Consider the following 26,930-nt stretch of genomic DNA (forward strand, 5'->3'; position numbering starts at 1 on the left):
CAGTGTTCCTAGCTCAGAGGCAAGGAGGGAATTCATGCCATTTGCCCCATTTCTTTCATTAAATCCCAAACCTAAAATCTCTTTTCCTTATGAAATAAGGTCTAATATGCATGAAAGGTTACAGTGAAAGGACTGGAAACCTGAGAGAGATTTTGTTCACATTTAACTCCTGTGAAAAAGTGTTTTTGGATATTTATCTAATTTATCCAGTTTTTCCTCTTGGATATTCAATATAGAGAACATGGGCATGGGAAGTGGTGTGATGAATATTCCATGGTTGTCCACATGTCACAGTTGCATAAGTATAATGCCAGAACAGACTTCTTGTACAACTACCGATTATCCCAGTGAGAAAAAATATCTTGGCCTTCTGTTATATACTTGGTTATCATCATTAACAAGAAAAGAAAGCAAGGAGAAAATAACATTAAATCACACCGTACCTGTATTACAGAATACAAAGGAAAACCCGGTATTTCTCCAATACAAGAACACAAAGTACCAAATCACAGCAAGTAATAGATCCAAACCTCAGGATATATAAAGAAAATCTAGTCCACAGCTAGAAGAAAACCCTGAAATCTAGCAAACAGACTTCAGTGATTTCATTTCTAATACGATAAACCCAAAATGTAACTGTCTGATTTTGAAATAGTAGCTAAATATAGTCATTGATGGAGATGGTTTAAAACAACAGTAAACAAACAAAACAAAAAAACCAACAAAACAAACAAAAAAAAGCAAAAAAACCCCAAACCCAAAAACCTAGCAATAAAACAAAACAGCACCAAGAAAACAAAGCAAAAAGGTAAAAACCCAAACCAGTACAAAAAATCCTAGGTTTAAATACAAGCCTAAAGTCCTACCTAGCATTGTTCATAGATGATTCCTGACAGCATTGCAAAACTAGTAAAATCCTTCAAAGGAAATGCTATTCTCAACAGCTTCTCTAAGTTCAGTACTCTCCATTACCAGACAGAACACAAGGAATTGATCTGAAGTATAAAAGTTGCAGTTCGTGAAGGGGGACAGACATGAATAAAAGCATAACAAAGAAAATCCACGGCTTAAGAAGAACAAAAACTAATCAGTTTTCCTGAAAGCCCTCTAAAGGTGGGGAATTCCAGATCAGGGAGAAGTTCACAAACTTCCAAAGCTTGGCTAATATGATTTCCATGTTGCTTAGATGCAAAAACAGATTAAAAGAGATTTTCAGACAAATCTAAGCAAAAGCAATCTAGCAAACAAACAAACAAACAAGGAGATCTACAATTTCTGTGAAGCCCCAAAGCTATATTTGGACATTTCACATAACTTCTGTAGCCACAAAAGCAGATAAAATTGTGTGTTTTGAAATGTCAATCAATTCACTCTAATACTGCACTCTTGACCATGCTCTACTAAAGACAATTGTTTGAAGTAGGGCATACCACACAATTTAGTGGGAAAAATAATAGAAGAGTTCATTCTAAAAAGTTTTTATTCACATCTGTCTTGTTAAAAATTAGGGGACGTCTCTGTATTCCCCCACCTCCTTCTCCAAACAAGGCATCTCCTCTCAGAGTAGGTTGCAAATGATCAAATCAATGGAATAATGATCTTGATTGTCTTAGCCAGCTCTCCATAGACATGAGTTCACAAGACAGGCAGCTATGCAGCTTCCTCAGACGTTAATAAAGACTTTTGATCTTTCTTTGAAGAAATTTTTCTCAGGATATTTAAAAGCCTGTGGTTTATTTTCATGTGTGGGGAAAAGCAACACTGAGGCGAACACTCCCACACAAAGAAATGTCTCAACAAAGCTATGCTTGTCAAAAATACCCTTGAAGAAAATTAATATATGCTCACTTTGAAGGTGTACATTTTTATTCTGTAGTCCTCACTGTGGTCTCTGATGCCTATTTCATGACTCATGGATGTATGACACTCCATGCAAACATCAAGCAGACAAAGGAAGTGAGCAAAGTGGAAACGAAGCTGGCTGAAAACGTTAAGAAATTTGAGTCTTAGATATCCAAACCAAATACTGCAAGGTTAACAGTTTAACTTATAGTATATAATATATAGTAGGTAAACCTTGCTCTTACTAACCATACATTTTTGATTGAAAACAAAAGCAAGGTACTTCAACTCCATGAACTACTGCTCTTTTGCTGAGAGCTTACAAAGGACCACTTATTTTGTATTTGCTATATGTGCCAAGACCAAAAAAATTACAGACACACACACACTGAAGCACAAGAAATATCATTGGTTTCTTCCTTCTCTTTCGCCCACAGCTATTATAGCAAATAATATTATAACATTGTATTTCTTCAATTAGACTCTCTTCAGAGAGTTATGATTATAGTCTGCTTTTCAAAATGACCTTATATCACGTTACCAGGTTGTTTAAGGGCACACAAGAAGACTGTTCCTCACAAGCACTTCTTTGCCAAAGTCAAAGTACCCTCCATAAGAAAGCAAAGTCCATATTATGGTGGACGCACTGACCAGTGAAGTGGTGTTTGTACGTACATGTACATACGTGCAGGGAAAGTTTATTCCTAAATCAGAGACGTAAAAATTGCATTGGAGCATGTGAATTACTTTTACTTTTTTATTCTCACAGATTTCTTAATTATACTTGTATTTTTCTACTTAACACTTTGAAAAATAGTTTTAAAATAAAGAGATCTTGTCATGCCACTAATGACATTGGAAGAAAAATATTGCAATGACAACATTTTAAATCTGCTTAGATGAATAAAATAGAACAATTAAATGTTCTCATTTTGGGAGCAACAGGGAATTTTGGGAAGTGGGATGGAACACTATAAAAATGGGATTGTTTTAAAAACCTGATATCACAAAACTCACCTTGAAATATTTGTAAGGTTACCATACAGTGATAGCATTTTGGCTACATCAGGTCTGCTGAAAACATAAAAAGAAGTTTAGGCAATAACTTATATTGTCAGGAGGTCAGAAAAAACTCTTTTTGCAAGTTTCCAATTTACTAAAAAGCACATTCCACTTGGGGAAGGAAGAGCACGTACCTGCCAGCTGGGAGACAAGCAAATGTATGGAGCATTTAGAGAGCCTTGTATACCAAGAAATTTCCCCTGGACTTCAAAGTCCACCTGAAGAGTCATGTACTTCCACAAAAATGAATTCCATTAATGAGACAATATCAGCAGGTATGTTTGCACTGTGTTTGGTACAAGGAGATGTTAAACTTGGCCTCTGTAAGATTTCATTTAGTAAGTCTCTAACAGAAAAGGGGAAAGCAAAAGCCAGACACACAGGTATTGACCCAAGAAGCGCACAATTCTCATGTGAAAGAGTTAGAAATGAGATATGACTATATAGAACAGATCGGATCAATAATTTGCAAAACAAAATAAAAGCCTGTAAAAACCTTCAGTACAGTTGCAAATAAATCCCAACCCAACACTCAGTAAAAAGTAGGTGTGCAATTCACCAAACAGAAAAATTCTGTCTTATCTTGACACCTAACACCTAAAAACTGAAAAAAAATTCGTGTGGGTTTTTTTGTTTGTTTGTTTTCAATCTTGCACATGGTTGTTTTTCTAATAGCCAGCTAGCTCCTTTTCAAGTCCTTAAATACTTTAACCACCATGTGCGAGATTTACAGAAACATGTTACACACCATGTAAAAACTATTTGTTTCACAGTATGCCACCCTTCAGCTCCGTGAATACCCCATGGCAGATGGTCCTGGGATGAGGCTAACCAAAGCTCCCACTGCATTCTTTCTAGAGACAGCCTGAGGTTGTTACTCTGCGGCAATGAAGCTGCATGCTTTGTCTATCCAGGGGTTCCATCCTGAACCACCTCCAATTTCAAACAAGCCAGAGAGAGGGCAAGATAATGACACTTCCACACATTTCAAGAAAACTGCTGCCTGCAGAAAGAGTTGAGAGATGGTCATAATAAGCAAAACCCCAAATGTGGGATTCAAACTCAGCCACAGTAGCTGCTGCCTTTGCCTTTCTATATGCATAGATCTACAGCAAACCAGGCGCCATTAGTACTTCTGCCTACACAGTTTCTTTCTTCCCCTCTCTCATGTCCTGTGAGAACGGGCAAACACATTCCACTGCCAACTCGGGAAGCAAGACTGACAAAGGAACCTTCTTCGACTGCTCTGGAGGGAACTCAGGGCTGTGCAAGGCAACCACACAGGGGCCCAGAGGACTCCAGACAACAACAGCTTTATTAACGCTTTACGAGGCACCACCAGCAACCAAACCACCAGCAACCAGCCCAACAAACCATGACAACAATCACCCGTGAAGGATTCAAAGAGGCAACTTAACTGGTTTCAGAGCCACAGAAAATGTGGTTTCACATGTTGGAAACCAGCAGAGATGAAGCTTCGGTCAGTGCAGGACTAAATCATGGAGAGCAGTGGGAAAGAGTCAGTAGGTTGACGCCGTGCCATATGCCAGTCTGCCTTTTATAGCTTCCCAGGCCCCACCCTCCGTCCCACCCTGGGGCAGTGATTGACAAGGGATTCTGTGCATGCACTGCGAGTTGCTCTGGAAAGTTCTCTTTGGCGCATGCTCTCTCGTAGCTCTGGGCAGGGGTATCTGGAAAGGGTTTGTGGCCCCCCATGCATGCTCGGTCTCCGCTTTGTGTCGCCTGGCACTTCAGCCCTCCAGGCTTGCAGAAGCCCGTTTCGTCTCTCAAACCCGCTGCTGTTCGCTGGGTCACTGCAGAGGGACAGTACGTGCATTTTGAAGTTGTCATCCCAGGCACCTGGTGCCCTCAAGCACAGTTTCTCACCACTCCACTCAACAACCAACAACTACCATCATTGCGACTGTATGAGACATAAGTCCCAGCTGGAATAGCCTCTGACACCTCACCACCCCCAACCCCCTTTTTTTTGTTGATTTTTAAGTATATACTTAGTTGTACATACTACAGTAGTTAACTTGTTATGTAAATGTCTGCAGTCCAGTTAATGTCAAGATATGCAGGAAAAAGGATGAGTTTAGATACACAGCTTCGAAGACAGAAACTTTTTCCTTGCATGTAGTGCTATTTCCCAATTTTGCTTTCAATAATGCTGTAATTACAGAGTAAGTATACACAAGTAGAAATTACTGCAGCTGCGTAGTAAGTATTATACCACAAATACTGTATTAAGTAACTTTAACCATTTCTTATGCTCATAAAAAGAGAAAACTTTGTACTTGGAAAGCAAATTCATATAATTTAAATTGGAGCAGCTGAATTATCTTTCAGTGTACTTCAATAAAAAGCTGCCATACAGACAAGACAATGCAAGATACACAATCTCTTTTGTGTGTGCGTGCTTGTAGAATCATAGAATTGTTTGGTTGGAAAAGACCTTTAATATGATCAAGTCCAACCATACTTGTCCACCACTAAACCATGTCCCTGAACACCTTGTCTACACTTCTTTTAAATACCTCCAGGGATGGTGACTCAACCATCTCCCTGGGCAGCCTCTGCCAGTGCCTGATAACTCTTTCAGTGAAGAAATTTTTCGGGATCACTAATCTGAACATTTTACTTAAAACGGGAAAAAAAACCCAAACAACCCCCAAAATCCCCCCACAACTCTATATCCAAGGGAAAAGACAGAAAAAGTTCCCCATATTAGTCTCTCAGAAGCAATTCAGTGTAATTGCATAAAATTCCCCACAAACCTCAGTTCCCAGAAACAGAAAGTTAAAGAAATTCTAGCTATTTTAATTTTGATTCCTTCTCAACCTTTTGAACCCATGATAAGATGGGATGACATTAGTATTGTTGCCCTGCAGCAGCACATAGAAGCTACAGTAAACATACAACATCAGGGTCATTCTCCCAATAAACTAAAATCTTAGCTGCAGATAGTAGCTTTGCGGAATGTGTAGTACCTCACTGGAGACCAATCAATTCAAACCGATCTACTGCATTAATCTACTTGCTACATGAACTCTATACATATCATAAAATAAATATATTGTAATTTTCTAAGACTACCATCAATGAAGCAAAATGCTGTACCGCAAACTTGCAGAGCTAAATTCCTACGGAGGAGAGAGAAGGTTTTAGCAGGAGGAAAAGATGATGAAAGTGCCTTGGAGTGCTAGGTAGGGTCAGAAGTAGTTCCAAGGTATTACCAGAGACAAAGGAAAATCAGTCCATGTCAGAAAACTCCCAAAGTACTGATTTCTGAGGTGGAACCTCTGTGGAATTCAGGTATTCATTTCAGATTTCAGAATAGCTACCCAGTTTTGCCAAAGAAATGTAATGGATATAACAGGGAGACCAACTTCTTGATTTTCTCACAGATCACCACACAAAGGTCTGTTACTCAGACAACTTGATTTTATGGACCATCTGAAGAATCCCACTTCAAACAAGGTTTGACATCTCTGAATAGGGGTATACAGTCCTAATATTTTCCATGTATGAAAATTTTAAGTATGTTCTAAGCTAACAGCTTCTGCTTTCATACAGAGCTCTGTGAACAGGCAAGCTCTGAACTCAAATACACAGGCAAACACCTTCTGAGGCTCAGTAGCTGGGCTGAGATCAGTTAATCTAACCTAACTTGAGCTCAGAGCCACAAAACCAGAAACTGGCCACAAGGTACAGTCTCTTTTCTCTACTTCCAGGCACAAAATCTAGTGCTGTGTTTAGATATACATTGTTAGAGGTATTACAAAAGTGAAGGACGCACCAATACTGAAATGACAGACAACTGACAAAGATTTTTTTTCAAAAAGACTTGGTGAAAACCTCCCACAGAAATGCAGTCTTCTGAAGACAACTGTAAGCCTGTACAGACTCATATGCAAAACAGACTGGGGAAGATCTTACCTAACCACAATCACTGCCTACGTGCAAAACTCATACGTAAAATGGACTTGGGAAAATCTTACCTAACAACAATCACCATATATGCACAAAACACTACAGGATTGGAAGAGGGAGGAGGAAACAACAGATGGTGGAAATTTCACAGTACCTTTACTGTCAGCTGAGTAAAATGACAACTCTCAAACACAGTCCAAAAGGCATCTTACTGTCTCAGAAGAGGCTCCCTGTCTCCAGGGGATGAGAAATCTGTCTTGCGGTCAGATGCACATGAACCACAACCAGCACAAAAATGACATCCAATTCTCAACCATGCACTTTTCCTGTCTGGAATCGTTTACATTCTATGTTGAATCCACATTTTCTTCCCCCTTGAGTAATTGCTCTTCTGAACAGCAACAGAGCTGCTCTTGCAGGATTCCCAAAGGCTTTAAAGATCAAAATTTGACAACAACCCGCAAAGGAAATAAACTGCCAATTTATTTTCTTTGTCCTGCTTGACTCCCTGCAACTCCGCATGCCAATGGACACATCAAACTACACAGGTAAGCACTCCTGCATCAGTTTTCCCAGATAAACAGCATAACCTTCCAGTTTCCATGCCAGGATGAAAACATTTACCCCAGAGTCCCTGGTTGAAGTACCCATTAAAGGGAAGAAGTCTCTTCTCATTTACTGCCCAGCCTACACACCAAAACAACACAGGAATCTACTGTGAGTAAGAGCACACGCTGAATGAGATAATCAGCTATGGTACCACAGAACATCCCTCTAGACAGAAGCCACTGCAAACAGTTTTAAGGAAAATGCTGAAGGAGTGTACTTAAAGGGCTGTATCTTTGTCCGTGGTGTATATCTACCACAAAGCAATGTATTCCCACTCAGGAGAAGGATGAAAGTTCTAAACATGATCTATTAGAAGGTACCAGTTGTGGAAAAGGCTCAGTGATGCTGTGAAATGGTCAGATCCTGGGATTCCAATTAATAAGACTTACATATTCTCCCATGGTTCATGGTGGTTCAGTTGCTGGCCTGCAGACCACATCAGGATTACAGGAGGAGAACAAGACAAATCTACTACTTTCTCTGGGGGAGGGCATGATATGACCCAGACAAAAGCCCCTTCCGAAGCTCAAATACTACCTGGCATACAGCCACACTAGAAAGTAGAAGAATAGGGACAGGCAATGAATTTCTCCTGCAAGAGATAAGTCAAATGTGATATTTGAAGTAGCTTTTGCTACACAGGAAAGGAAGAAACGCCCTGTAGCAGCAAAGGTGAGATCACCTTTTTATTCTTTTGCCCCAAATTACATTCATAGTGATGGGCTGAGGGTTGCCAACCTCTTTCGAAAAGACGTCATGTGCTTTGCACTCTCCCATTACATTAGCATGCTGAGCAATCGTATCTCAACTCCTCTTAAAAGTCATAGCGTTGGCAGGAGTCCTATCAATTTCAGCAAATCCAAAGTACTACCATATCCCTTTAGGGGATGTTAAAAACCCAGAAAGACATAATTCCTTGCTTAGTCATGGATTTTTGGAAGAAACTGCAAGTTCTCAACTATCCAGGACACTTACCCTGGGATTAAGGGAAGATTTGGTCCTGTGAAGGATTTTGTAAGCTCATAAGTCAGTCACTGACTAAAGAGAAAACACCAAAGGGAAAAATAGACGGTGGGCGGGGGGAAAGATGTCTCTTAAATCTCTACAGCGTTTGTGGTGAAGTCACCTTTGAAAGATATTTCAGTCTTTCCCACACAAGTGTGGAGATTTCTGAACCACCTGCTTGTTCTCTGCTGCCAAAAAGACAAATACAGTTTCTTCTCCTTCAGAATAAGATTGAGAGGGTGGAGACCAAGTTAATATCACAGAAACATTTGGTCATTTATTCAACTGACTCTTCAGGAAAGTATATTTTGATCCCCTAGATTACCTGCTTATCACCAAGGACAGGAAAATTACTCATTCATAGGCAGAAGGACTGCATACACGTTCAGATGAGCAAGCTCTTGAAAAAAAAAAACAAAAATGGAAAACTATTAAAAGAACACAAACTCTGAGAAGAGATTCAGTTTTTGCTAAGTATGTTACTTGCAATAAGTCACTTTACTAGAATGTTTCAATACTTGTACCCTATTTTGAATGTGGAACCAGTCTACCAAGCTACATTGAATCTGAAGAGCCAGGGAACCATCACTTTGTGACTTCGACCAAGATACCACTGCAACATCTTCAGTAGAACAGACACCTCATAACATAAGGGAAAGCACAACAGTGCGGAACACACAGGCCTTGTTCTCTTCAATTAGAACACTTAACAGTAAACAAATCTCTATTAAGTACCTACTGCATGGTGATCTGTGATTTCAGGAGACATGACTTCATTATTTGGATGGTCCCCTTCAATCTCTATTTTTGATGCAAGCAGATATTGCGTCATATGAGAAAGCTGACAAGTACCCTTGTTTCTTCTGTTCATGTAGCCACAGTAATTGATCCAAAACAGATGAAAGATCACCAATGCAAGGCACATATGCTTCTCACCTGCTTTCTTCTTTCTTAGCAGCTGTTTTCTAAGGTATCTTATATTGTGGACATCCTTCTTGGTGGTAGAGAAACAGGGCTTAAAATGTCTCCTATACAGAAGTTTGCCACAAGATGAAAGAGTGAGTCCTCCAGAAGAAACTGTCACAGAGACACTGTGAACAACAATCCCTGTTACAAGAAGGAATACTTCTTCCTTAACTCTTCTCTTAGGAACACCTTTCTTGTATGCAGACCCTATCAACACCTAACTTAAAGTGAAAACTAGCCGAGAGACAGATACGCAAAAAGGCAATTGTCCCCTTCATTAGTCTAATCTCCAGAGCCAGGGCTCAGGAGGGACAAGGCACCTTTTTGGGTGCCATGAGAACTGACAACCACAAATTTTGAGCAGCTTTAACTTTAAAAAAAAGAAAAAAGTTGTTCTTTGAGAACATGGAAAGAGTTGTTCAAAGAAGAAAATAACCAAAAAAAACAGAGCAGACAGCTAGGAAACTTCAAAATGGCACTGCTTCTATCTTGAATGTTACACTAGAGCCATGCAAGGGCTTAATGACATAGCAGAAGACCTGCACCCTTTGGTCTAGAAGAGATCCTCTTCCTGCATGGTGCAAGGGTATGAGACAGCAGTTGATACTCTGTCCAAAGTGTCAGGTGCACTTTGAAGGTTAGTCGTTTAGACAGTGCCACATCCATGGGGTATGACAACTTGAAAGTGGTGAGGAGTTTCAAGGTAGGTGGATGGGATATCTATTTTTTGTCCATTTCTGAAGTTCCGCTTTATTTGCTGCACCAGCAGCTACTACACTGTCTGCAGTAATTTGAAGGTCTGAATGGCCCCTCTGTTACTCAGACCTACATCCTTTCAACAACTACATTACCACTAACATTCATAGGTGAACACACAACTTGACAACGTCTATCAATAATAATAATGTAATAAGAAGGCTTAAATAAATCAACAGAGAAAGAAAATGTTAATAAGGTAGCCTACTAATAACAGAGTGATTGTGCCTCTCATCAGGTACATTCAACTACCTATAAAAAAAGTGCTTAAAACATATATTTTGTAAGACACCTCAATCTCAAATGTTAATTGCTAAATCTGATAAGTATTTGCATTAGCAGATTCAATAGGAGGCACTAGCATTCAGGAATACCAGGAGAGAATGCAAGTAAAGAGTACATAACTCTGCTCAACAAGGAAAGCAGAAAAATCCATATTAATGCTCTGTAAGCAAGATGCCAAAGGTGACCAAACCTAATAGTCAACCTCAGTGAACAAAGAAAAACTACGTTGAACTGTAAGGACAGTATGAGCACCAGTTTAAACTGATCATCATCAGGAAACATCACCACAAGTCTGCTATAAACAACCATTTCCTACACACGGTGTAGCAAACTCACACCTAACCTGGCACTGTTAATGCACAGCTTCACAAAACAGGTTCTAGTGCACAATGCCACGCAAGTCTGACACACCTTGGTTTTTGGACACCTAGAGAAACAAGTTTTTCTTATGAAACACAAACAATTATGAGGGCTATAAATTAGACTAGAAGAGACTTGAGCATTTTACGAAGTGTCACTTGTTTTTTGTTGTTTTTTATATTTTTTCTCAGCCATCATCCATTAAAAAACAACAGACCCTTCCATCTCCTCCATCCTTGCAGAAAAAAACAATAAAAGGAAGTATTTGTAGCACTGAGTGGAAAGTTACCACAGTTAAGGCATGCAGTCACGGGTTTAGGATTTAAAATGAGAACCTGGTGGAAGTGTGCCCTACCTACCACAGGCCACAACACTTTTCTAGATAAAATCACTGATTCAAGTCAGGCTCTAGCTCAATAGCAGCTGCTTTACTCTTTTCCAAAGCAATGCCCACTACACTTATTTTGGACCTTTCAGCAACTAGTCTTGAGGTCTCTTGCTATAAGAAAGATTATCCTTATTTTTATTTGGAATATACTTAATTTCACCTTTGAATCATAATCCGGCTTTTGTCTGCTAGACAGTAACCATGACCAGAATTTTCCTTCAGAGGTGGACTATAACCTGTTCATACCTTAATCTTGTGGTGATAAGCAAAACAGAGTTCCTGAGGTTAATCAATATTTATACAGTGCTAGTGACTTATCTGCAAAGGTAGTAGAGCATATTTACTTAACAGTGGCACCTCAAAAAGGCCTCACTAGGACAGATCTCCCTTTGGCCAGGTACTAACACCTCTCGAATGCCAGACTCAAGCACTGAAGTATTCAGGTTTCATACTACATGGATATCAGGGGGACATCATGATCAGTGTGATAGGGTGTGGGGGTTATGACAAAGCTTACCCTTTACAGTCTGGACGCGCTAACCCCTACATTTTCCCAAACACGGGAAATGCAACTGCATAACTCGTAGCAGTGGAGGACTGCTTTTGTGTTCTCCCTTGTAAAGATAAAGAAAAACATGGCTATACACAGTAATGGCTGGGGCATTATGACATAGAAACAAGAACTTCCTGGTGAAAAAATAATAAATCTAAATTTTCTTCATCACATAAGGTGATGAAGAAGTAAGTACCTGAGAAATGAGGTAGGTACTGTCTTTCAGATGGGAAATGTGGTCTGTGGTGACGTGCACAGCACTGCTACTAAAGCTGCTGCCTCTGCAAATGTTGAGGGAGGAACTGGTCCAACTGCCTAAGATCGGTTGAGACTCATTACAGACATACAGCAAGGACCACCACCCAGTCCTTTCGGCTAACAAGAGATGGTCAGCTTTTGTCAAATGACAAACAGCCTTGTGTGGGAGGGGAAACTACCAGTCTGGAGGAAATAATACCTACCATAAATTATGGTAATAATTTTATAATCTCTTTTAGTTAAAACAATTACTTTTTTGCCCCACCTTTCTTCAGCTTCAGAGATATAAACCATGCATTCCAGAAGCAACAGTACAGAAAGCCCAACCAGACCAAAGCTGAACCAGCAAAAGCCAAAAGACCACCGTAAAGAAGAGGCTGGTTACAGTGGGAGTGGAAACATGCAAAGAAGGCAGAAGGATGATGTAGCCCAAGCCAGCACCATCCTAAGAAGCCCTAAGACAGAGAAGAAACAAAGACGTTCTTTCAAGAAAAGAGAGGACCTCTCTCGGGATGACTTGCTATTTCTTCTTAGTGTCCTAGAGGGTGAATTACAGGTGATTTACTGTCCTATTTTATATTACAGATCGAAACACATCTTTCCCTACCTCCCACTCCCCACTTTCCCACAAACACACGCTTCTTTCATGTTAAGGAAACACTTCACTTATTTGCTACAGGAGGACAAATATAAACTTCAAAGTACATAAAGACACAAAAGTATAGCTATTCCAAAAGCTATAAGCCAGGAAAGATGACTTTTACATTGCTCCTAAATGTAAATAAGACTTATTTACAACGCACCTGTCTGGCACTAAAACCACTCACAGTTCACTGTGAATGACCACAAAACCCTCAAAGCAAAGGACTCACAAAACTTTCCTATTTTGCTGCCCCACTCTGTGTACTGTGAATAAAAAGTATTTGTCACTGTAAACCTATGAGAACCTTAGAGAACTTTAAGATCTATTACTTAATAATTTATGTCCCCTCCTCTATGAGGTTATGAGCATTACTCCCTATGAATCAGTTTGTGCCAGATCACCAGACTTAATTCACTCAATAGTATTCTAATGTATTTTGGTAGGGAAAAAAAAAACCCAAAACAAATCAAAAATCAATTTTATTTCCCATGATATGAAGCATACTCAGCCCACAAGATACTGGATTTTGAAGACCAAGAACTTTTCTATCTTGAAAAGGAGCCAGCTGCCAAGTGGTATATGATGTCTAACTTGGTCAAACAATTTCAGAAAGTGGGACCCAGATTTCCAGTGAGAAGGAAGAATATTTCTGTGGCAGGCCAGTTGCGCAGAAGTAGTGATAGCCACTTAAAACTGCCTACAGGCAAAGGGACAAGCAAACTGGTCAAAGTGGCATAAATGGGTGTATCACCTCGTTTCAGAGTTACTACATATACAGCACCCATCTAGTTCCTTTCTTAACACATTTATGTATTTACATAATAATACAGTCATGCTTAACAGAATATACATGCAATATGAATATTGGACAGATGTATCAATCTCTGAGGGCTGATCCAAGGCAAGCTTCTACAGAACATTTTATTACGCAACCAGAACAATTTCCAACGTTTGCAAAACATTTCTCTCCTGCTCACTTGCCCTCTCTTGATTTAGATTAAAATTCATGTCATACGCTCCTCCAAAACAGCTCTGCTCCTCTCAGGAGAGATGTGTGCTTATATATTTAGATATATTTATATTACATACACTTCATTAAACTTGCATAATATAAATAAAAATATATAGATACAAATACACATACTTCAAGTCTTAAGATTTAAAACTGGAACTCAGCAAAATGAGAAACTGAAAACAATGAGTCTTCGTGTCAGAAGACATGAAGATTTTAAATAGTCTTGCATTCCAAAGGAAGCCTTATAAATATAAGATTTAAGAAGTATTTTTTTATTCCTAATTTTACACCTCTTGCAATGCCAAGTTAAATCTCTGAAGATTGGCTGTCAATTCTACCATTATTAAGTTTCAAAGTTAGATGCCACTACTCTCAGCTTCCAGAACATTTAAGATGCACAAAGATTACTCTTCTAGGATTTTTACGTAATCATAAGGATTAGAAGTAGATTATTTTTTTCAAACATAGTCACAAATAAGGATACAGAAGTGCTCCAGCCAAGAGCAGTCAGACTGAAATTGTTCCCCTCTCTGATTTCCTCCCTTCCTATTCTACCCTTCCAGGCTAGCATGCACTGCATTTCAGTTTTAACCAAGATCATTTGCAGCACATATTCTCTCCCCTCCGACTTAACCTCTAGAAACTAGTAACTTAATAGAATCAAAGAATGGTTTGGGTTGGAAGGGACCTTAAAGATCATCCAGTTCCAACCACCCTGCCATGGGCAAGGATACCTTCCACTGGATCAGGTTGCTCAAAGCCTCATCCAGCCTGGCCTTGAACACCTCCGGGGATGGGGCAGCCATGACTTCTCTGGGCAACCTGTGCCAGTGCCTCACCACCCTCAGAGTACAAAATTTCCTTCTAGCACTTAATAACTTCCTAATATCCAATCTAAACCTACAGCCTTTTAGCTTAAAACCATCCTATCACTACAGTCCCTGAGTGTTTTTATACCAAAGAAGTGTTCTTGGTGGATTGGTTTGGGTTCTGCTTTGTTTCTTTGTTTAGTTTGCGGTTTGGTTGTTTTTTTTCCTTTGAAGAGAAAATCTATACATCACTTCAAATCTTGCAGATGGATGCAGCATGCTTCTCCAGTGTGGACTTAAAGAGAGAAATGCTGTATGATAGGAAGAAAGGAGGTGCATCTGTCAGCTTGCACAAGAGCTACCGAAATACATACACAGCAGAACACATTGAGAACATACTTGAGAATATATGCATCTACTCCTAAGTAACAGATATTCAGATCATCGAATATTTTATAAGATTATGGAAACAAATGCAGTAACGCTAAAAAATGAAGGGTATGATGTGCATTGTTAGACTATTATTTTTGAAACTACATGATTTTTGGAAAACAGGTAACACCACCTTCTCTTAATCATTATCTTTTAAAATGTTCTTTTATAGCATGCACTTGCCAATTGAGAACAGGCTTACAGCAGTTACTTCCAAAAAATCTTGACGCTGCAAGATAGTTTATTACCTGAGAGCACGTATACAAGCGTGTGCACATCAAACATGTCTATAAATACAAAATGCATGCACACGTACACATATATACGCACACAAGACCTCACTGCGATCTTTGAAGGCAATTAATCTTGTTTTAAAGAATTACCATTACTGCATGTCTCTGGAATGCATATTGTGAAAGGTCACATCCCCTGCACCACACACCTCACTACATTCACTGCTCAAACATGCTCAGTGTAAATAACAGAAACAGATGACCCTAAACAGGTTTAAACTACAGAAGCCACCTTTGCACCAACAAAAAATAGAATGTGCTACACTTCCAGGCTTCTATAAACATCCTAAAATCTTGCACCAGCAATTTAAAACCAGCTTCCAACACCACAAGTCATACTTAGACCTGAAATTTTGTATTGTGAATGCTACACATTAGTCCAGAAACAGCAATATCATCTCACCACTAAGAAAGTACTTAAGCATTGATGATGACGGTTCTGAAAATGTTGGAGTTTACGCAGAAATAACAAAATACAAAGAACAGCAATTCCCTCATGTTTTTTAACTCTCTTCATGTTACTGACTACTATGGAGCACTTTACATACACAGCATTCTTTAGGAAGTTGCTTAGTTTTCTCGAAATTGAAAGTAGAAAGCTAACCTGAAAATACACATACACAATTCAACAAAATAAAACCTTACTTTGTGTTTCTGCAGGCTCAAGATGAAGTTATAAACATACTTAAGGCTGAAAAAATTGACTTGGCTTTGCTTGAAGCTCAATATGGCTTTGTAACTCCCAAGAAGGTGCTAGAGGCTCTCCAGCGCGATGCTATTCAAACAAAGGCTGAGCAATGGCAAGAAGATATCTACGAAAAACCTATGGGAGAGGTAGGAATGCACAATTGATATTTAACCATAGTTCCCACCAAATCCAACAGAATTATCCCACTGACTTCAGGGGAAGAAAGTAAATGAGCTCCATATCTAGAACCTAAAATGAGCGTAAGAGACAGCAGAACAAAGTCCACCATCTCCTGAGGTCCCTATAAAAATAAGTGCTTAATGATACTTATTTATACAGTGCACTGGGAGCTTTAAACAGAGAGACAAGTTTTAATGTCTAACACAAACTCTGATAATCAGCTTTCTATTTTTGATATCATCATTTTTTTCTTCCCTTCTGTACGGGTTCTGAATTTGGTATCAGATGCTTCCCCACTCGTCTCATTGAGGCCATTTTAGCAATGGTAACGACAAAGCAGTAATGACAAAGCTCCCTACCTTTCCACATCCCAGCTCCCGCAAACTCTGGGGGAGTCACAGGTATGCCTGCTTGGCCCAAGCAGTTACTGTAATAAAATGTCATCAGAAACTTCATCCATGCAGGAATCTAATATCCTCACATTATACCCAAGTAATCTTTAGTTTAATTACACTGCGGCAGCAGCCATACTACCTGAGCAATGATATAGGAATTTCATTTCTGCCCTGCAATGCAAATCATTGGATATTAAAATCTCTTCCTATCAGAATATGTGGTTTTTTTCCCAAATAAGAACTCCCAGCGTATCTCCTCTTAATACTTAAACATTTTTTTAATATTGTGCTCAGTATAGGTAAACATTATAAATATAAACTCAGAAGTCAGGAATAAAATTCTTCTGCTAAGTACTTCCAAGTTTTCTGAACAGAAATCTACCTATGGATACAGAGATCACTTCAAAGAAAATTATGTCAGACCAAAGGTCAACACTCATTTCAGAGGCTTAAAAGTTTAAATCTCTGGCTGTAGTCTGAGACAGACAAAGTTCAACTGCAGAGGTTAATTTATTTTTAGAACATTGTGGCATTATGTCACAGAAACTTTGAGCACAAAAGAAATTTGTTGAAGAGAAGTCCAGAAAAGTTTGAAAACATACATTCAGCCTGTTACTTCATGTAAGTTCATATAGGCTTTCTAACACCACTGAATTTGGTAATTCCAAAAGGCAAAGGTAAATATCCTGAAAGCATCTGAAAGGCAAGAAGGGTCACTGGCACTTTATATATCTAGGTAACCCAAAGGATGCTGTAATTGGCAGGCATTTCACATTTCCAGTTTCAAAATCCCACTACCTTAAGTCAAAGATCCACTTAGTTTTTATTTGGATTTTTCAAACGTTTATAAAAAACAAGGGAAAGGTGGAAGGAGCCACAGAATATCAAATTCCTGCTTTGATATTATGACAACATACCCCAGTATATGCCAACAAAATAATCTCTGATCATCTAGTTTCCTTAGAGCACGTGTCTCTCTCCTTTGACAATTTAGCCTTGTAGCCCAGAACACAGAGCACATTCCCAAAACTCAACTGAAAATACAGTGAGTAAGATTACTGGTCCTTTAATGTTTTCTCACAACTCACTCATCTATCTTAATGAATTTTCTTGGCAAATTTGCTCAAGAATATAGTGGGAAAATTTGATGACTTCACAGATTAACTCACTAGGAATCACAGGTAGTAATATATCTTCCTTTGCAAAAGCTATGAGGAGTGTGACAGGCCAGACCCACGTATTCCTTGACTATGAGATTTATTTTCTTTTTAAATCTGAGGTTTATTTTCAGCCAAATTTGCTGTACAGCTATTTCTTTATGCAACCTAATAAATCACAGATAAGCTTACTCTTATTCCTCACACCTGAGAATACATTTTCTTTAATGTTTAAAGGGGCATAAAAGAAAAGAAAATAGACTTTTATTTGGGTTTTGCTTCTGTCTGAACAAAGACCTGAAAAAAATTTCCATCCTTGATAGTTTATAAATTTTGATCATCATCAGTTGTTCATTAAAAACTCTGGCTTCAAAACAATTGCATTTCTCTTGAATAGAAAACAAGTGGTATTCAAAACTCTAGTAAATGAAGCATAGTATCATAAAAAACATTTTCCCATATATTAAAAACCATAAAAATTATTATTATTAGAAGGTGATATAGGAAAGCAAAGGGAAAAGACAAAGAGAATGATACTGCAGGACTTATGGTGTCTTTTTCTCATGTTTCAAATCATCATGGAATTGCAAAGCCAATTCTGGTTTCTAACTCCCCAGCTTTCAACAACACAGTCAACGATAAACAAAATCTGGTGCCACGCTGTTTCAAATGTGATGAACAATACCTCCTACCACGTTGAGAACTCCTCTAAAAGCAGTGAAACTAGAGGAAAGCCTATATATTCTAGATCCACCGGGGATAATTAAAGATTTAATCCACTTTTAAAATCTCAGTGCAAATCAACTTGGGGAATGATACATCCTCATCAGCCTTTTAACTAAGCATATCTGATTGCATCTTCACAACATCTCTAAAGTGTTGGTCACAGCTTTCCAGTGACAACAGTTGTAGGCACCAATAAACTACAATCACAGGAAGTGACTGAAACAAACTTTGACAAAGCAGCATTCAGGCAAGCAGATCAACCTATCTGCATGGACATTTGGCTTAGCTAGCATTGAAAAACACAAGGGAGGAACTGCTCCCATAATCTCCTGTAATCCTAAATTCAGGACTATACATTTATAAACAATGACCACGACAATATTATTAAAAGTAATAATATTTCACTCAATGTTGGACAGAACAACGTAACTAGCTTGGATTTTATTCTGGCACAGCACCAACCGCAAAACAGTCTAAAAAAAAGGAAGACAAAAAGTTAAGTTCCAATGTAATGGATACAAGAGACACCATCCTATTTTGACTTCAGACATGAGCTGGTAGCAAAATGCTGTTAAACTACTCAATTCCTGTGAATTTTTAGCTTCTTGAACTATTCACAGTTATGTAAGATCATGCCTCTTATTTTCCATTGTATTGTACATTATGTTCAAGTACTAATTCCAGCAAACAGCCCATATGGTTAGCAAGAACAAAACAACAAATCACATAATTAAGATTTTATCGCTTGAATTTTCAGCAGAAGGCATTTATATGACTGCTTATTAGTCTTCTGCAGTTGTTAGCCAAGAACTGTATATGCTGAGTAAAAGTTTGTGCATGCATATAAATGGTTATTTCTGCATGTGCAGATTTAGCATTTGGACAGAGTAATTTGAGGAACCAGGGGCTGCTGGAGACCGCTCCTGTGAGAGGATCTCACACGTACAGGGGTTCACATGACTTCTCTCTCTCTTCTCTGCTGGATACATGGGAGTCAGCCACAAGATCTCACTGCAAAAATACAAGAGTCAAATTTACTCCCAAGAGAAGTGTCCTTATCTCATGGAGGGACACAAAAGAGCTCCCAGACACACCACACAAGTGAAGCAACCCAGTACCAGACTCTGCTTGATCCCGCAGGGAAGGAGAGGCACACTGCACATTCACACACACAAGTGCCACAATGCCAAGTGCCCATGCACATTATACATGCAGATCCCAAGTGTCTGCAATAATTGTGCTGCCCTTCCAATTTTATCACCCACCTGTACAAGAAGACAGGTGCAGTACCTATTCCCTTCTCTCCCAAATCAAATGCCAATCTCAGTTTTCACCTTCTCCCCAGCTACAACAGCCACACACCTACTGTGACTGCTCACAGCAGAACCGATTTGACAGCATTCTCAAGAAGAAAACCTAAATGCATCTTCTAATCCGAGCAATGGGAGAATATTGCAACATGAAAATAGTTTTTATGCAGCAGCTAACTCACTTGTCTCTCCCACCCTTTCCTGTAAGCAGCTCTCCCCAAGACACTACTATTTTTTTACCCACTGCCTAATTCCTTGTTGCACATCCTTCCCTTGAATAAACACCTTATCCCAAACACCAGTTTGTCATCCAAACTGCAACTCCCAACACTGACAAAAGCACAATGACAAAGTGAAAGGCACTGGCACTGCTCACCAAGAACTGCAAAACAAAACTCTGGAGTTATTATGCTACATTTCATCTTGCATACGTGCTCAGATTACCATTCAAAGTAACATCTCACAGCCATTCAACAAATCCTCTAGAGCAAACAAAATATACCAAACACACAAAATACTGCTGGCAGGTCCCACATCCGTTAGACCCCACAGTGAAAAAGCAGGACTATTCTTTTTGGTTGATGTTGGTAGTTGATGACTAACCCTCATCTGTATCAGGCATTTATACATTTGAAAGCAGGAGTCATTTGACTTGTGGTCAGTTTGTAGCTTTCTTAACCCCCTCCATGCAGACTGCCTGCCAAAAGAAATCAAAAGTTCATATCTTTGCCACCTTCTCCACCTGACCTCACACAGAGCTGAAATCAGCAAGCGCTATCATAGAAGACTGATATATCAACTTAAACAAGACATGGTCATTAGTTGCAAACAGCACCACATCAGAACTTTAAGCAAAAAACAGGAGGCCAGCTGTTTCGTGATAATAGCACAAATTCACTCAAAAGCGTGCCCTATAAATAGATGAGGACCAGAAATTCAGGTGGTGGTGCTTCATGCCTCTGTGCAATAGCTGTTCCAAAGAAACCCACCAAAATCTTGGAGGGTAAGAAAGGTGGTTAAAACACACTAAAAAGTCTCCCACTCTGGTAAGCTAGTAGCTAAATAAGATCTTAGTTTTGAAATTTCCACTTCTGGTGGAAGAAGGAAGAGCGTGGAGAAATTAAAAAATGGCCAGGTTTTTACAACCTGACCTTTTAAGGCAATTTGGTTTTCAACCTCTGTAAAAGACATAGAAAATACAGCCAAGAGATTGCTGCATAAGGCGGTAATTGCTTACTGAGAAAGCTTACATAGGCAAGGATTTAAGCAAGAAATGTTTTCTGAAAAGAGATCCCGCTTCAGGATCATGATTCCATAAAACACTGACCTCATTGGTGTAAAAGTGTGCAAATTACAAGCGAAAAAAGGTTAAAAAAATCCTTAACAAGGTGCTGTAAGAGCACAACAAAACTGCCAAAAAGAACAGTCACAGGTTTCTTTATGTTTCTTGATCATGGATGAAATAAGCTCAGCTATGTCACAAGAGAAAAGATGCTCTCTAACATCATATGCAGAAAGAATGGGCAATTTCCAAAATGGTTCACATTTCTGTTGGAATGTTTTGGATCCAAACTGTTTTCAAAGTCTTGTCAATTTTTCCTTATTGATAGCAGCGCAGCATTCCAGCTCTTCCCACCATTGCTTCTATAATTAATCATACCCCTTGGAATTAAATTCTCCAAAATCGGCCGTCACCCTAAGAATTTGAAGTCCTGGCATTTCTTACAAACATAGAATCCCTAGACTGGAAAAGACCTTTGAGATCATCAAATCCAACTGTACTAGACCACTACTAAGTCATATCCCTAAGCACTTCCTCTACTCATCTTTTAAAGACCTCCAGGGATGGCGACTCAACCACCTCCCTGGGCAGCCTGTGCCAGGGCTGATAACCTCCCTTGGTGTAGCTTGAAGCCTTTCTCTCTCATCCTATCACCTGTCACTTGGGCAAAGAGATCAACGCCCACCTCTCTACAGCCTCCTTTCAGGTAGTTTTAAGGGAGCAATAAATTCTCCCCTCAGTCTCCTTTTCTCCAGGCCGAACAGCCCCAGTCCCCTCAGCTGCTCCTCATAACACTTGTTCTCCAGCCTCTTCACCAGCTTCATTGCCCTTCTCTAGACACACTCCAGAGTCTCAATGCCCTTGTAGCGAGGGGCCCAGAACTGAACACAGGAATGAAGTGCAGTCTCACCAGTGCTGAGTACAGGGGCACAAACTCTTGCCTGGTCCTGCTGGTCATGCCATTTCTGATACAAGCCAAGATGCCATTGGCCTTCTTGGCCACCTGGGCCACTGCTGGCTCATGTTCAGCTGCTGTCAACTGACAGTCCCAAGTCCTTCTCTGTGGGGCAGCTTTCCAGCCACTCTTCCCCAAGCCCGTAGCACTGCATGGGGTCGTTGTGTCCCAAGTGCAGGACTCAGCGCTTGATCCTGTTAAACCTCATGCCATTGGCCTCAGCCCATTGACCCAGCCTGTTTAGATCCCTCTGCAGAGCCTCCCTGCCCTCAAGCAGACCGACACTTCCTCCCAGCTTAGTGTCATCTGTGCATTCATTCCTGTCATCCAGGTCATTGATAAAGATACTGAACAGAAGTGGTCCCAGCACTGAGCTCTAGGGAATACCGCTTGTGACCGAAACACGGCACATGGAATTCCTTTCTTGTGGCACATAAAACTACTTGTGGGGGAAATGCTGGAGAACCAGAACTAGCCTTTCTTCCCACACTGTCCATTTGTGAGTTTCTTTTCCATTAACAGAGTGAAGCACTGCAAAGTAGCATGACCTACTAGAATAGACTATGGTTAAAAGGAGGCACTGGGTTTTGAGCTCAAAATTTCTCTTTCCCAAAAAGGATACAAGGACTCCTGCATTCATCTGATGAGGGAGGTGATCTCCATAGGTGAAAGAATGAGCAAGAAGCAAGTCTTGCCAATAAAGACTCTTTCCAGGTCTTTTCATGGCTTTCACTGAGCACTTCTCAAACTTCAGCTACATCACTAATGCCTAAGGAGGAAAACCACTTCTGGATTCATACACATGCACTTGCATGACTCGGTCACATACTGAATTTAAAAGTAGAGGAAAATCTTCAGAATGATAGTTTTCTCTCAGTTTGTGGAAATAATTTTGTTTAACAGTGGAACTCCAGTGAACATTTATGCCAATACCTCTGCGGTTTAGAAAAACTAGGAATTATTACCAAACCCCAAAATAGATTATTTAAATAAAAATATCACTACATAATATTTAGAAACTCAGCAGAAATCCATGGGGAAGGGGAATTTGATGTTCAAAGTGTGCTATCAAAGGTGTCATCTACAAGGCAAACCCCTTTAAATGTGTGAAGATTGATCATTAAATAAATATACTTCTGACCATTTAAAAATTTAGCTCCTACTTATTCCAGAAACCCAGAGCCATGCTCAGAGCAAGCACAAGAGACAGGATTGCTATCCACTCTTGGTTCTATCATGCATTTACTCTGAAACCACAGGAAAACTCTTTTGTGATCTCCTTGTCTAGCTTACAAGGACAATTCAATGCTCTCATTTCCTACACAGCTACAAATGAGGCGGCTATTTCTATCCAACCATAGTCAGTCTACTTCTGCATGAAGCAAAGGCTTCTTCTGCCAAGACATCTGGTTCTCTACCAAAATGATCAATGAGAAAAGTACAGCCATGGGAACACTAACCGTTAATTAGTAGCTGTTGAGGATCAGTCATGGCAGGAGGAGGAACAGAAGGTGACTGAGGATCCTGTAAAACAGTACTTTAACTTATTTTTCTAATTGGTTAGAATTAGACTAACAGAACTAAATAACCCTTTCAAACAGACACCAAAGGATCGGCAATTAGGCTATTAAATGCATTTTATGTTATTAAGCCTCTCGAAATCCTTCATTAAAGAAATTCTGAGCAATTAATAGTTTCAAAAGACTTCAGGAGTTTTTGCTTTTTTTATAGCTTGATAAAGTTATAGAGAAACAGAAAGAAACTCACAGACGAATGCTGGAGCAACTTCTAATGGTAGAAAAATCACACAGACAGACATTGTATGAACTAGAGGAAGAGAAGAGAAAGCACAGCAAATACATGGAAAAAAGCGATGAGTTTACAAACTTACTGGAACAAGAACGTGAAAGGTAAGGTTACATCTTGCTGTAGTACTAAGAAATAACTATGTCTAAGGATCTACCTGCCTTCTTATTCTGCATCCACTGAAAATCAGAAATATTTCCAGAGTTGTATTTTGAGAGTTCAGCTGTGAAAACATGACTAATTGCTCCTAAGTAACAGCACTGTCCGCACCTCCATCAGCAGGTGAGGTAGGTCAAACAGTTGGCAGGTTCTTCAGCACTGTTGCAGGATGACAGGTATGTTACATTACAGAGAAATATGCAAATATCTGAAATTACAACCAACATAAAGAAGGCGACCCTTTCAGGGTGTTCACGATGTTCAGTGCACTAGAGTATGTAAGCAACAGAATATGAAGTCAGGCATGCAGCCTTTGATGGCAGAAAAAGACATGAGGAAATGGAGATGTTTGGACAGATAATAGAAATACAGACAGAGGAAGAAAGGGGCAGAGGATAATTTAGAGAAAGCTTTGAAAAGAAGAACGCCATAAAGTGCTCTTACTGGGATTGGCATAAAAAAACCAAATGCAACTTTAAGGGTAACTTAAAAGTGCCACAGCTTGTTTAAGCTTAGTGTGAGAGTTTCAATACCAATCCTCATAAGAAGGATTAAGAAGAATTTAATGTACTTTACTGTCTTTACATAAGCCACTTGTAACTGTGGCTTCTCTGAATCTGCAGTAAAGCTGAACGCATGTTAAAGAAAAAAAAAATTATCAAAGAACGTTTCCTATTCCCTGGATAGCTACTCTAGAAGATAGGAGAATATTGTCTCCATTTCCTTTTGCTTAGGAACAGCTTCCAGATGGAAATGTTCGAGTGCGAGAACGTCAAGCCTATTCTAAACTCACATTATGCATAGATAATTCTTCCTCTGCTTTGCCTGTGTAACATCATGTTCCATGTATTTTGGCAGTGCTCACCCTTCACACTACACCTCTCTCCTGCAGGTCTATCAAAGATAGCACACATGCTTCCTACCATGTACCCAGCCATATTTATGGATTGCAGCTAGAGAGGCTAGGGGAAAAAAAACAAACCCTTTGCTTCTCTGAAAAATGTATACAGAGACAGGCAAGGAAAGGCACACACAGAAAAGCACATAAGAAGTCCCCTCACACGTCACAGAACTAACTTTTTTCTGCAAGAACTGTTTTTGTGTAACATCATCATATTGGCAACCAAATCCTGAAGTGAATGGAAGTTTATATTTGTGTTGCCTTTTTCTCAAAAGCTATGATACACTCTTCTCAGAGACAGAGCTAAACAACTCCAGTTGCTAGAAGTGGCAAAATGTTACATCAGACACATGTGCTCACACAACGTGAAAAGCCGCACAGAAGGAAAGACTAAGCATCAGTCATTACATTTTTTTTGCTCTTGTGAAAACAAGGTAGACACGGGATTAAAACTCTCTCTCTCTTTGCCCCTCCTCCATATTCCCCTCAAGAAGGCTATAAAACATTTATCGCTTTTTATCGGCAACATTTAGTCTATCTGCCTGGAAAGCAGGGCAGGGGGAGGAGGCGGGAATACTGTGGTGCCTAATGAGACCTTAGAGGATGCAATAATAGATTTCAGATCGAGTCTCAATTTTTGTATTTTCTTTGGAGGATGTATTTTATGTGGAAAACCTTAAGGGGGTGTGATGTCACATCTTGAGCTGATTCCAAAATGTTTGCCAAGAAATGTCGCCATCAAGATCTCCATGCAATTGCCAGCCACACAAAAAAAAAAAAAATTAAAAAAACCCAGCAAAAGCTCTCACAACCCACAAAACGCACAGCAAGTTAAGGCACAACTCTTTCTGTATCAGCGTACCTGACCTGCCATGCAGAACACATACCGATGGGCAGAAAAGTGACCTTTTCTTCAATTTCTAAAACCAAAAATCAAGAAACTATGAATCAGATGCAGCTCTTAAATACAACTAAATATATTTTCAAATAAAGCAGAGAGAAATCATTTCCTTTTTCTTATTTATGTGCTCAAGAGGAACAAAAAGAACTCTTAGATGAAAATTTTAGTGATTAACTAATTGATTAGATTATAACGTTTTACAAAAAGCAGGCAAGCTTCCACCTCTTTGGTCTTCCTGAGTTAAAAAAAAACTTGTTTGTATTACACAAAATACTAGCAGTCTGCCCTGACTCAGTAAATGCCCTTAACCTTTATCATTTGAGAATCCCTTTGACTTCATAGCAAAACAACAAAACTAAGTTTGGCCTCCACAATTGTCCACTGTCAGATTTGGGAGTTTAAACTTAGGACAGTACTAGTGACAGTTTTGTAGATATAACACTGGATTAGCATTTAATGTTAACCTTTTAAGCATTTTTCTTGTTGGCAGCCAAAATTAAACTTCCATAGTCTTGCTGTAGTTAAGAGACAAAGATTAGTCTTCCAAACTGAAGAGAGATTAACTATTTAGCAACAGAACATCAAACAGTAGAAGAATGATAAAAGTCACACTACTATTCAAAGAACGATAAAAATCATGCTATTATCATTACATTTATTCATTTTTGGTCATACGTACTTTTAAAGCACTGATCCACTGACAAATTCCTATCAGATAAGGAACAGTTTTGTGGAGTGAAGAAGGCCAATGAGGAATGACTGGATAGGTCTCTCCTGAACTTGAATATGAATTGTATTCTTTACATGCATTTACATCATCCAGGAATACAAACGATATGTGCATAGTAGTGTACTTGATCCAGTCTAATAAAAGGGAAAACCTTATCGTACTGCTGAAACCTAAAGAAGAGCAGCACTCAAACTCAAAGGAGCATAAAAAACCTCTACAAGCTAAACACAAATTACTAGGTTCACCTGAAGAACCATAGCATAAAAGCCATTGAGCTTGTTTAGAAGCTTTTGCATTTCACAGAGTTGAGGGATGGAGGGCAGGATTAAGGACGAGGAAGAATACTTTAGATTCAAATGCACATTCCACTGTATCTTCCCTGCCGATGTACCTACTTGTCCAAATGTATTCATTCACATTGCATATTTTTGCAGTACAGTTAAATAACAAAAGCTGCTATTTTAGAAAACATTTTACACAGCTAGAATATGAAACCAATTTGAAAACACACCATATGCATGCAAGTAT

At 39.3% G+C, this 26,930-nt stretch overlaps 2 protein-coding genes across 8 annotated transcripts in view; one reads left to right on the plus strand and one right to left on the minus strand.

The window, feature by feature from the left end:
- Positions 1-26,930, minus strand: part of CMSS1 (cms1 ribosomal small subunit homolog) — a 240,226-nt gene that overhangs the window by 142,926 nt on the left and 70,370 nt on the right. For 2 of the 5 annotated variants that reach the window (XM_069868225.1, XM_069868253.1), the window contains exon 2: positions 25,659-25,691. The exons of 2 other annotated variants lie outside the window; for them this stretch is intronic. In XM_069868225.1, the coding sequence (XP_069724326.1) occupies positions 25,659-25,691 (33 nt within the window). Of the gene's footprint in view, positions 1-2,859; positions 2,917-25,658; positions 25,692-26,930 lie in introns of those variants that run through there. One more of the 5 variants, XM_069868269.1, reaches the window with a different exon arrangement.
- FILIP1L (filamin A interacting protein 1 like) overlaps positions 1-26,930 on the plus strand; it is a 153,510-nt gene that overhangs the window by 60,364 nt on the left and 66,216 nt on the right. For 2 of the 3 annotated variants that reach the window (XM_069868048.1, XM_069868057.1), the window contains exons 3-5: positions 12,296-12,576; positions 15,873-16,046; positions 23,637-23,815. In XM_069868048.1, the coding sequence (XP_069724149.1) occupies positions 12,313-12,576; positions 15,873-16,046; positions 23,637-23,815 (617 nt within the window). In that variant the 5' untranslated portion in view covers positions 12,296-12,312. The remainder of the gene's footprint in view (positions 1-12,295; positions 12,577-15,872; positions 16,047-23,636; positions 23,816-26,930) is intronic. The other variant, XM_069868067.1, reaches the window with a different exon arrangement.

Source organism: Phaenicophaeus curvirostris, chromosome 1, assembly GCF_032191515.1.
Source record: "Phaenicophaeus curvirostris isolate KB17595 chromosome 1, BPBGC_Pcur_1.0, whole genome shotgun sequence".
Classification (NCBI taxonomy): Eukaryota; Metazoa; Chordata; class Aves; order Cuculiformes; family Cuculidae; genus Phaenicophaeus; species Phaenicophaeus curvirostris.